Source organism: Nicotiana tomentosiformis, chromosome 7, assembly GCF_000390325.3.
Source record: "Nicotiana tomentosiformis chromosome 7, ASM39032v3, whole genome shotgun sequence".
NCBI lineage: Eukaryota > Viridiplantae > Streptophyta > Magnoliopsida > Solanales > Solanaceae > Nicotiana > Nicotiana tomentosiformis.
Window position 1 is genome coordinate 31,564,621 of NC_090818.1, and position 12,457 is coordinate 31,577,077.

The window sequence follows — 12,457 nt, forward strand, 5'->3', positions numbered from 1 at the left end:
TCCGGATCCGAAATCTATCAAACTCTACTTTAGTGAGATTCGATTAAGTCTTAGTAAGTAAAACATTAATTAATACATTCACAAGAAGTGAGAGCCGGTTCGATTTTATCAGAGATAAAACATTAAACTAAAGCATTCACATAAAACTACTGTTGCCGAGAGATATCAAAGATGAAATACCATGACGAACGTATGAATACTATTCAAACATTGTCATAACATTTCTGTTGTAATAGCCACACATCCTACAAGTTTCTCATATGTTAATTTTCACAAAATTGCTAGGTAGAGTACGCACTAAAGAATGCGTCACATTATTTGAACATGTCACCGGATTGCATAAAACCTACTAATTTGTTCTATATTTTTATAACTATATATTGAACCAAAGATTAATGGTTGCCAGAAACAATCCAGTTATATAGAGTAAGGAGTTATGCATGTTCTGGAAAAAAATGGTGAAATTTGAAATAAATAGAGAACAAGTTAGGTGTGGATAGACTATTCAAAGTTTCTAACAGTACATACAAATCTTATGCAAAGAAATCAAACATTCAAACCAAATGATTGAAATTTCACCAACCCTTTAACAGGAATTGCATGATCCTAACTACTATATCAATCAAGAATAATATCCAAGTTATCTGTTTTTCTTTGCCCCCATCCCCTCCAAATGTGAAGTGTTCACATAATCTAATTCAAGATTCAAATTAATATGAAGTCCAAATTCAGTCTGACAAACCCAAGTTGGACAATACAATCGTCTCGGAAACTTGCAAATCTCAGGCTAAAATATTTTAATTAAATGCAGTTAAGATCTGAACAGACACATTGTTCTCTTTAAAGGTGGCCAAATTAAATATAAATTTGACCAACTTGGAACTTTGCCACTAAAATCTAGACTCTTCAAGCATGCGTCATGATACAGCAGAATGTTAAATAATACTACTTAAGATGGAATATATAGTTAAAATGGATCAAAATATATTCTTGAATTATTCTTTACTGAACTGTCACATGCATGGTGATAACTATAGATAAATGTTACTTATCATGATACACTGGCAGATCATTGAATATTCACAATTAAAAGACTTCCAATATTGAATGCAATCCAACCGAAAAGAAAAATGACAAAACTGGTTTTGTTTTCCCTTTAAAAACTGCAGTAATAAAGTCAACGATGGGGTAGTTCATAGTTGTAGTTAACTGCAAGCGTGTTACCGAGTATTACTAGACGTGTCTTCTTTTAAGTAATTAAAGAGCTCAAAATGTTCTAAAATTAGTATTGTTGATTGGTCAACAATTGATGATCATCTTACTGGAGCAGGAAATTTTCTTAGTTGCTTCTTTTGATGGATTCAACTCCAAATACATTTATTGTCTTCCATTTATGCTTATCTGCAACATGGAGTATTGGTAACAGTAGGCCCCAAAAGAGGTGTATCTCAAAATATGCGCACACACTTCAACACACAACCTATACATGCATATTTACTAAGTATGCAAAGAGGGGAAAAAAGAGGCAAAAATCAGGACGAGTGGAGATGAAAAAAATTAAGAAGAATTAATCCAAATAGCTTTCCATTTAGTTTTTAAATTAAAAATAGCCGACGAATATATAATTCGTATATAATATATGTATAATCTATGTTCACCGATAAGAAAAAATAAATAGTGAATCTGACCGGCTATTTGTGTAACAAAAACTTACTATAGTTTATACACATATTTGCATCTTAATTTTATCAGTAATCATGATATTATTATAAGTTAGTATAAGTATCCAATGTAAATAAATTTTTACAGTGACGGAAAAGCGAGAACTAAGAAGTGATGATTTTTCAAAAAGAAGCTAAAAAAGCGTTAGACAAAATTTTCAAAGAAAAACAGAAACTAGGTACGTAGGCGGTCACCAACACTCTAACCTACCAAATGTTGCTAACCAAGGAAAGAAAAACTTAGATCACCTAGGTAGAAAGGTAATTATTTTGAGTTTTCTTAAGAAAAAATGTCAGGAATTATAAAAATAAAAGTAACAAAACGAAAGAAGAAAGAAACAAAGGTTTTGGGCGGCAATTAATGCTAGCGGCGTGGCTAACCAAATGCAAAGAGTCAACGTTCCATTTCACCCCCTTAATTTTGTCCTATAAAATTCCCTCTACACCTGTTCCTATTTTCTTCATCCCTTCCAACTTAATTTCCTCTCTTTCCCACTCTTTTTTCTCCAATATTTTTCATCTTCAATGACATTACCAGTGAAAAATATGGTTTTTCCAATGGTACTACTAAGGCTAGCAGAATGGCTAGTGTACAAACTTCTAGCAAACTCATGTTACAGAGCTGCAATGAAAGTTAAAAACTCTGGTTTCTTTTTCAGAAACTCCTCTTTTAGATCATCTCATCAAATACCTTTGTACCCTAGTTTAAACAAGTGTAATTTACATGGAAGAAAATCAGAAACAGTTGCATGTGACATTCAGGGCACACTTCTTAGATCTGAATCTTTCTTCCCATATTTCATGTTAGTTGCTTTTGAAGGTGGTAGCATTTTCAGAGCCTTTTTCTTACTTCTATCAAGTCCCCTTTTATTGGTTCTTGATTATGAACTTAAACTAAGAGTTATGATCTTTATTACATTCTGTGGGCTAAGATTAAAGGACATGGACAGTGTTGGAAGAGCTGTTTTGCCTAAGTTTTATCTTGAAAATTTAAATGTTCATGTTTATGAGGTGTTAAAATCAGCAGGGTGTAGGGTGGTTTTCACAAGTGTGCCTAGACTTATGGTGGAAGGTTTTCTTAAGGAGTATTTGAGTGTTGATAGTGTTAAAGGAACTGAGTTGCATGCTGTTGGGAGCTATTTTACTGGATTAGTATCAAGTTCTGGGATACTTGTAAAACATAAAGCAATTAAGGAATTCCTTGGAGAAAAGAAACCAGATATTGGCATTGGAAATTCAAGTCTTCTTGATCATCTATTTATCTCCCTTTGCAAGGTATGCTAGTAATATCAATTTTTCCATCAACCTCATATTTTATTTATCAGTTGTTTCATTTCTAGGTATTTAAGAAATCATAAATACCCTGGGTGCAGTCCTTCCTCGAATCTTGTGTGAACGCGAAATACATTGTGCACAGGAGCGTAGATACATTATTTGAAGCGGTGTCACGTGACACCACCTCGTTGAATTATAATTTATATGTATAAATAATAAATAAAATTAAAATATTGGATAAAATATAAAAAATAATACCGCATCGTTATAGTAATTTATTTATTTTTAACTTTTTTAAAATATTGACACCAGAAAATTCTGATACTGCTGTTTAATCTTCAACCGCTTTAATTTGGCCCACTATTCTTCAAGTATATTTAAGCACTAGTACTGTAATGATTTTAAAGTTTCAAGGCAGATAACTGTCTACTTTTAGTATATTCATTAAGCGAAAAATGGTGATACTCATAAGTCAACAACATTTTATTACTCATTGTGCTCTACTTTATACAAACATTTTTTTTCATTTTTATTATGTCTAAAATACATCTTTCTATTGAACAGGAAGCTTACGTGGTAAACAAGGAGGACGAAAAAAGTAGTTCAATATTGGCAAGGGAGAAATATCCAAAACCACTAGTATTTCATGATGGAAGGCTAGCTTTTCTACCTACACCTCTTGCAACATTAGCCATGTTCATTTGGCTTCCAATTGGAATACTATTAGCAATATTCAGACTCTTTATTGGCATATGTTTGCCTTACAAGATAGCCATTTTCTTGGGCACTTTAAGTGGTGTGAAGCTAAGGTTAAAGGGTACTGATCCTCCAAGATCAGAAAATGGCAAAGGAGTACTCTATGTTTGCACTCATAGAACACTTTTGGACCCTGTTTTCCTTAGTACATCTTTGGGAAAGCCTTTGACTGCAGTGACCTATAGCTTAAGCAAAATGTCTGAGATTCTTGCTCCTATAAAAACTGTGAGATTGACAAGATCAAGAACGAAAGACGCTGAGGCCATGCAGAGATTGCTCAGTGAAGGTAATGTACTAATGTTCCATAGTTTTTATTATATACGGAGTATGAGTTATGTTGGGCTAAAACAACCCAAAAATACTCTTAATATGGTGTGATATTGTCCGTTTTGGGCAAACACGTGTAGCTTTTCTAAAAGACCTCGTACCATTAAGAGTTTCTTATACCTTATAAGCAAAGACGGATCTAGAATTTCTAGTACATGGGTGCACTACTAAAAAAAGAAAAAAAAATGGATTAAGTGAAATTGATCTCTCTTCTTTAGTTCCTTTGTTAAATAACTCAACCTTCACCATTCAACCTTCTTGGAGCATGGATGCCAAAAATTAATACCAACTTTAGAAAATATGTACATAAATTTTCCACATTGAAAAACAAAAATGAGTTAGAAGGCCTTTTGTTTTGGTTAAAACAAACTTGATATTTATTGTCTGTTTTAAAACTTGAAGGGACATGTTTGGTCAAGAAATAGGACAAATATTATGAATAACCTTCTTCCAAGTATATATATTCAGGCTTCTATTAGAAGCGACTAAGTCAATTTGCAGTATACATAGTAGTTTGTTGTATCTTGAAAAGACTTGTTTGTATTTTTTTGTACATGGACAATTATCTCTTTAAGGAAAGTCGTCGTCACGTCTTAAAAGTAATTTTTCTTACTCTCTGTTATTTGTATTATTATCGTACAGGTGACTTAGTTGTTTGTCCAGAAGGAACCACATGCAGGGAACCATATCTTTTAAGGTTCAGCTCTTTGTTTGCAGAATTAGCTGATGAGATTGTACCTGTGGCTATGAACACAAATGTGAGCATGTTTTATGGGACTACTGCTAGTGGACTCAAATGTTTGGACCCTATTTTCTTTTTGATGAATCCAAGACCTTCTTACACTGTTGAGATTCTTGGGAAAGTGCCCAAAGAGTTGACTTGTGCTGGTGGAAAATCTAGCTATGAGGTGGCTAATTACATACAGAGACAACTAGCTACTGCATTGGGATTTGAGTGCACTAATCTTACAAGAAAGGACAAGTATTTAATGCTAGCTGGGAATGAAGGGGTGGTTGATAATCAGGATTCAAGAATAGTAGTAAATCCTAGTAATTAATACTATAGGACATAGCTTTTTTTTATTTTACCCTCCTTTGCTATTTTCATCTTAGCAGTGCAGATATAAATATGAGTATATGTTTATTACGCAACAGTGGTATGTAATTTTTTTACACTTCCCCTTCTCTTTTATTTATTTATTTACTGTTGCTAGATCTCTCTTTTGGATTTCTCCAGATATGTAGATGTATCTTTCACGGCATTGATTCATGTGAAACCAATACAGATATTATGGGTGAAAAATCATATCTTTTTATTTGAATATGAATTTTAATAAATATCCAATCGTTTCTCAATACTGAGCGACGTGTATTCCTTCTTGAATATACCATTTTATATATACTAGTTTATGTTTACGTGCATTGCACGTGACATTTTGCGTAAATCATTAAAAATTTATATGTCAAAACAATAAATTTATACGTGTATATAATATTAACAAAAATAGGAAAAATTAGATATAGTTCCTTTAATTTATATCAATGTTATGTAACTAATGTCATGGATGTATCTTTTGTAATTTTAATAGATGTGCTATTTTAATCACATTAATATTGACAAATTTATAATTAACTTTAAAGTCTAAAATATGAAGTTCAATCTAGCGTCGATGAGTGGTTCTCCACTACTCTTATGGAGTATATTGAACTTTTCTTTCGAGAATTTGGAGAACCGGGAAGACTTGAAATGTAGTAATAGGTCACTCAGTTTTAATATAATCAGACCTTCAATTGGGACTCCTTAGAACATACTTCTCCCACAATTACATTTTCGATTAGGATAAAGTTCATGCAATTCTCCCGCAACTCGAATTTTCACTTTGTAGTTGTATTCTATTTAATTTGTGATTAGTTACCTTAATTCTTCAACTATATCTTAGACGTTGTCAAGCACAAATTTTGTCCAACATGGAAGTATATAGGTCAAGTTGTAGTTGATTTCAACCACTTGTTAGAAAAGTATTGCAATTTTATCCAATCGGAAACCATATAATTATTCGAATTAAATAGTTTTCAAAGGGCATAAAAGATAGTTAAATTTTCAGGATATTTTTGTCGTTTAACATTCAACGTTTTAATATTCGTGCTTTTATAATAACATAGATATAGAAATAGATAGACAAGGATTGATTCACCTTGCGACCTACAGGTTCACGTTAACTCGGTAGCTTTTGTCCAAATAGTGTAAATGTGAGTCACACCTCTTTTTGCCCCAAAATATATATGTGTTATGGATTATTGTGGGTTAAAGAGTTTTTCCAATTAAAGTGACAAATTTGAGTAGGGATTATTTTATTTACAGAGTCGCCACTTGAAATTGATTTTTTAGGTGTTCCAAGTCACCATTTATTTGAATCCCTAGTCAAAGAAAAGTTTGACTATATTATTATTGGTCTGCGAAAATAAAGTCCGGATAAGGAATTCTGTTGACCGGGGAGAAGGTGTAAGGCATTCCCCGAGTCCCGTGGTTCTAGCACGGTCGCTTTATTGACTACATTTGGCTTATATTATTTTTGGATAACCTGTTTTTATTGGTTCTCATATTTTACCTATGCCCGCTTTTATTGCTTGATTAGATTTATGAAAATTATCTTGAAATAAGTCACGCATACGTGTACTCATTTTTGTTTGGCATAAAGAATCATATCATGCGTACGTGTACACAATCAATAACACATTTATTATTATTTGAAGTTGATTGGTCAAGTCATGTGAACGCGCACTTGTATTATTTTCCTAAATTAATTGAAATTATTGTAAGACCAAGAGTTTATGGATAGAAAATTATTTGGAAGTCGGAAAATATATTAGTTATTTAAAGTATTGAAAAGTCATCCACACTTAGAAATATTTACAACTTACTACTCTATCTTTGAAATTAAGAGACATTTATCCATTATGGAAGAATGAGCTAATTATTAGTCTAGTGACAAAATTATTGGGCCTCACAACTTTGTACTCAATCCAACCCATGTCTAATTCTTTCTTTCCTATTAAATGTGGTAACTGATTTCTGGTTCACTTACTTGAACTCCAACGCATGGCCCATTAATATGGCAAGATCTTCATTCTTAATTCTAAATAGCAAATCTCATTAAGATGAAATCCTATTCAAATAATCTGTTGACAAATCGCTTGAAACATGTAAAAAGAAACTACAACATGATAATGTGTATAAATAAAACAACACAAAAAATTATCACATGAACCTCTATAAGAACATCACACAAAATAATAAAATAATTAACAAAGGGAGGATAAGCAATGAACCTTTAAGCAAAAAATTTCCTTCAGAACTTGATTAATGCAAAAACAATTCTGAACAGAGCAAGTACACCAAACCAAGGGCAAATCGGCAGATGAGCAGAAAATCTAGCGACGAACCTTCTAAAATTAGAGCCCGGACCGAAAATCGATTGTACCTCGTGAGGCTGCTGGTTTTTGGCGTGAGAGGGGTGACTATCAATGAAGCTTCCAAGGTATTTTTAGGCTTGAAATTGAGGCATTTTTGGGTCTTAAACAAGGTGATGAATTGCTTGAATTTTTAAAAGAAAGAGGAAGAAAGAATGAAACGAGTAGAAATTCTCTTAGCGTAGAAGAAGAATTTTTTTTCTCTCAATTCTCTCCTCTATTTTTTCGTTCTCTTCTCCTTCTCCCCCTTTTCTCCTCACATTTCTCTTTTATTTATAGGAAATAAATTCGGAATTTTTTCAGATGTTTTATTTTATTTTATTATTTTTTAATTAAAAAGAATTCCCACTTCCCATTTTTCTTCTTTTTAAAAAAATAATAATTTCCCACTTTCCTTTACTTTTATTTTTTAATTTCCCATTTTTTACTTTTATTATATTTAGATTCTCACTTTTTTTTTACTTTTCTTTTTTTATTTTCCACTTATTTTACTTTATTTTTTTTTTATTTTTCACTTATTTTACTTCTTTTTCTTTTAAATTTTCAGCTACCTTTACTTTATTTTTTAATTCCAACTTTCTTTTACTTTTTATTTTTTAAATTTTCACATTCTTTTACTTTTATTTTTTAAATTTTCTACTTTCTTTTACTTTTTTATTAAAAATTTCACCTACTTTTACTTTTACTTTTTAATTTTTCTATTATTTTATTCCCATCCGAAAATTAAAAACAAATTAATTTTTTCAGTTCTTTAAATTATTTTATTTTAAAGTAAAGATAAAAAAATAAAAATAATACTAATAGTAATAATTGACCTTTTTAAATTATTTTTAATTTTTATCCTATATAAAAAAAAGTGTAACAAAGCTAAAAAATATATAGTAAATTTCTAAAAATATTTACGTTGTAGAAGGTGATAAAAATTCAAGTATAGTCAAAAATTAGGTGCTCACAACTTCCCCTCTTTGTTTGGAAACATGAAGAGTTTTCAGGCAAAGACTAGGTGAGCCATGTGACTAATTTTTGACCAAACTGTTATTCAAAATGAAAAGAAATAAAAGATAGGGTGTAACCGAGTCCTGATTTTAGATAGCCTACATATCTCGGGTTATAGTTGAATCAGGAGAATGGTAGAATGATGAGTTGGGGAGTCGAATGAGGTTCCGCCGAGGCTCCGATATGCGGTCCTGCTATTATATCAAAATAAAAAATAAACTAACAAGCCTATCAGCTATGAGTTACAAGATTCCTATCAATGAGTCTTTTGAAACTTGATCTTGAGTCTTGACTGGTTCTTCATGCAGACTCTGATCTAAACCTTGATGCTCGCTAGCTGTAGGTGCTAGTTCATTGTTCTATAGCTTCTTCTAATCAAAACGGGACTCCAATGCTCGTGGCTTCAGTCATGTCTTGTGCATTTCACATCTTTTTAACTGCTTTTGCAGTTTGGATTCACTTATTTTTTCTTTTCTTTTATTCTGAAGTGAGACTTCTTCTTTTGGTCATCTCGAATCTTGTGCCTCGAGATAAAACCTACTCAGATACCAAAACAAACAAACGAATGAAATTTTTCTGCCCCAATTTGTACTAAGAAAATTTCGTGAGTTATTGTAACAAAATTCTAAACTACTTCTTTATTGAAAGCAATAAAAGGTCGGGAATGGTGTACCCCGAAAAAAGAAAAAGACTAGGGAATGGAGACCTTATGTTAGAAAAGAAACTAGGGATTGATGTACCTTGATACTGGTAAGGAAATGTAACCACGGTTTGGTACCCTGTATTACGGAAAAAGAATGTAATCAGGGGTTGGTACCCTGTATTACTGAAAAGAATGTAGTCAGGGGATGACATCCTGTATTGCTGAAAGGAAATGTAACCAGGGGATGGCACCCTGTATTACGGAAAAGAACTGTAACCAGGGGTTGGTGCCCTCTATTACTGAAATGAAAATGAATCACATGGGTGAAAAGGTTCTACCTGGGTTAAACTGCAAAAAGCGAGCCTGGGCGAAGAGTACTTCTACCCGGAATATGAGCTGGATCCCCTAGGCGAAAAGTTTCTACCTGGGTTAAGCTACGTAAAACAACATGAGCGAAGAGTACTTCTACCCGGAACTATGAGCTGGATCCCCCTGGGCAAAAAGGTTCTACCTGGGTTAAGCTACGAAAAACAACCTGAGCGAAGAGTACTTCTACCCGGAACTATGAGCTGGATCCCCCTAGGCGAAAAGGTTTTACATGGGTTAAGCTAAGTAAAACATCCTGAGCGAAGAGTACTTCTACCCAGAAACTATGAGCTTAATCCCTCTAGGCGAAAAGGTTCTACCTGGGTTAAGCTACGAAACAACCTAAGCAGAGTACTTCTATCTAGAACTATGAGTTGGATCCCCCTAGGCGAAATAGTTCTACCTGGGTTAATCTACAAAATAACCGGAGCAAAGAGTACTTTTTTTCGAAAACTATGAGCTAGACCCCCTAGGCAAAAAAGTTTTACCTGGGTTAAGCTACGAAAAAAAAGCCTGGGCAAAGAGTATTTCTACCCGGAACTATGAGCTGGATCGCCCTAGGCGAAAAGATTCTACCTGGGTTAAGCTACGTAAAACAAGCCTGGGAGAAAAGTACTTCTACCCGGAACTATGAGCTGGATCCCCCTAGGCGAAAAGGTTCTACCTGGGTTAAGCTATGTAAAACAACCTAAGCGAAGAGTACTTCTACCCGGAACTATGAGCTGGATCCCCCTAGGCAAAAAGGTTCTACCTGGGTTAAGCTACGAAAATGAGAGGTATGAGCAGTAGTGATGCATGCTAAAAATAAAGGAAAGTGGATATTTTGAGGAAACTTACCTTTGGTGACATTCGTCCTTTAGGAATTGCCATTCTGCACTCCTTTATTCCTGCTCCAAACAAAGAAAAATTGTGAGTTTTAAAACTGGTGGTCAGTTTGTGGCCTTGATGTCTTTGGCAGCTTGGATTTGGGCTTTTGATGATGATTTGAACCTGCCACTAGATGTTTAGTGAATACCACTTGCATTTTTGGCTCTAGAGAGCCTTTGACTTTTCAAACTTTTACATGATGGTTGGTCGCGTGGGACTTAACCTTTTTAACTTTATTTTGCCTTTGTGGCATTTCATTTTCGACTTCTTTCCTCCAAAACTTTCAATTTCAGAGCATTGGGGAACATTTGGCTTTTCAAACTTTGCCAAAACAGTTAGCCACTTGGTACTTAACCTATTCAACTTCATTTTTCCTTGTAGGCACTTTCAATTTGATTTCCTCCTTTCGAGATTTTTTTGATTTCAAAGCATCAGCCACTACGACTAATCGGGGTTGACTTGATGCCCATGCCAAGGCTGGGTGCCTCTTGAATATTAGCTGGTATCAAACGAAAGCCATGTAAATCAGTCTTGCTACCCCTTCTTTGCCTTAGTTTTGGAACAAAGTTAGACTGAAAGGGATTCAAAGAGAAACAAACAATGGAATGGACAATGAATTTAGACAAGAGGTATAACTTTCGGGGGAAGGAAAGAAGGACATATCTGGAGTACATGCAGACTTCAATGAACATGACATGCCTTTTGGATTGGATGCATGATCTGTGTAAACCGTCCGACTCTTAGAAATTCATCACAACTTTTGCCTCGAAACCGAGAAACCTTGCCCAGGACTATCAATACCAATGGCTGTGAAGATCCTCTTTTTGATCAGTAGTGCCCTTTACGGGTTTTCACCAGCTAATCTCTCTCATTTCTTTTTTCATCATCGCCTTATAGTGCCCTTTGCGAATTTTCACTAACAAGACTCTTATTTTAGTTTCTTTACTCACCATTGCCTTACGGTGCCCATGATGGTTTTCACCAATAAGACTCTCTCATTTTATTTCTCTCATTTTGGTTGCACCATATCCAAGTGACTGTATCCTCCAATTCTTGAACATTCTCGTTGATTGATCGAAAGGACTTGAAAGGGATTTGGATTGAGTTACAACTTTGGAACCTTTCACGCGAAACCATCGCCGAACCATTGTAACATCTGCTCCAGTTTCAACTTTTGGGAAAATGTGGATTTTTGTTTTGGTGTGACTGAACCCCAGAGAGAGGATGCATATGTATCCTTTCGGAATCAAGTCAAACGTAGTTCAATGTAATATGAACTGTTTTTTTTCTTTTGTCTTTCTGTCTGTTTTGTTTTCTTTCTCTTTCCTTTTCCTTTTTTTTTTTTTTTTTTTAATAACTCCTTCAGGTTCCAAAGAGGGTAATCAAAGAAAGGTAACCGACTCAAAGGGTTGGCAAAAAGGGTTAATGGTGTTTGGGTGGCGAGAATGAAAGCCTTCGTCATCTCAATCAAAGAGCATTAAAGGTGCGTAAAGGGTCAAACATAGTACCTTTTTGACTGCATCAATTTGGAGCCAATTTTCTTTAGCTTTTTCATGATGCGGGAGGATACATCTCAGAACGAGTTGCCCCACTTCAAATTTTCTGGGCCGTACTTTCTTGTTGTAGGCACTAGCCATTCTTTGTTGGTAGAACTGCTCATGACAAACTGCGGCCAATTGCTTTTCATCAATCAGTGCCAATTATTCCAATCGATTCTTGACCCTATCTTTATCCTCAATCTTCGCTTCAACAATGAACCGAAGAGAGGGAATTTCAACTTCTTCTGATTTCATTCGGACTTGGCCTAGGCCTACTGTTCCAATTCTTTGTTTATTTTCTCACAAGCTTTGTCTTCAACACATTCTGCTTCTTGATTCATTATTTCGAGGTCTGACAGCATTTTAGGATCTAGGCATGAAGTCCGCAAACATGTCATGTCATAAAAATCTGTATTTAACAGAACTGAAAAGAGAATAAGAAAAGTGACAAGATTAAGAAAAGAGACATTCCTAGACAATGAAATATTAATTTCATT

General features: G+C 34.1%; 1 protein-coding gene across 1 annotated transcript; it reads left to right on the forward strand.

The window, feature by feature from the left end:
• Positions 1 to 2,175: 2,175 nt before the first annotated feature.
• LOC104098396 (glycerol-3-phosphate acyltransferase 1-like) lies at positions 2,176 to 5,339 on the forward strand. The gene is made up of 3 exons (XM_009605113.4): positions 2,176 to 2,996; positions 3,561 to 4,038; positions 4,722 to 5,339. Exons 1-3 carry the CDS (start codon positions 2,247 to 2,249, stop codon positions 5,135 to 5,137), a joined length of 1,644 nt encoding a protein of 547 aa, XP_009603408.1. The 5' UTR covers positions 2,176 to 2,246; the 3' UTR covers positions 5,138 to 5,339.
• The last annotated feature ends 7,118 nt before the right edge of the window (positions 5,340 to 12,457 follow it).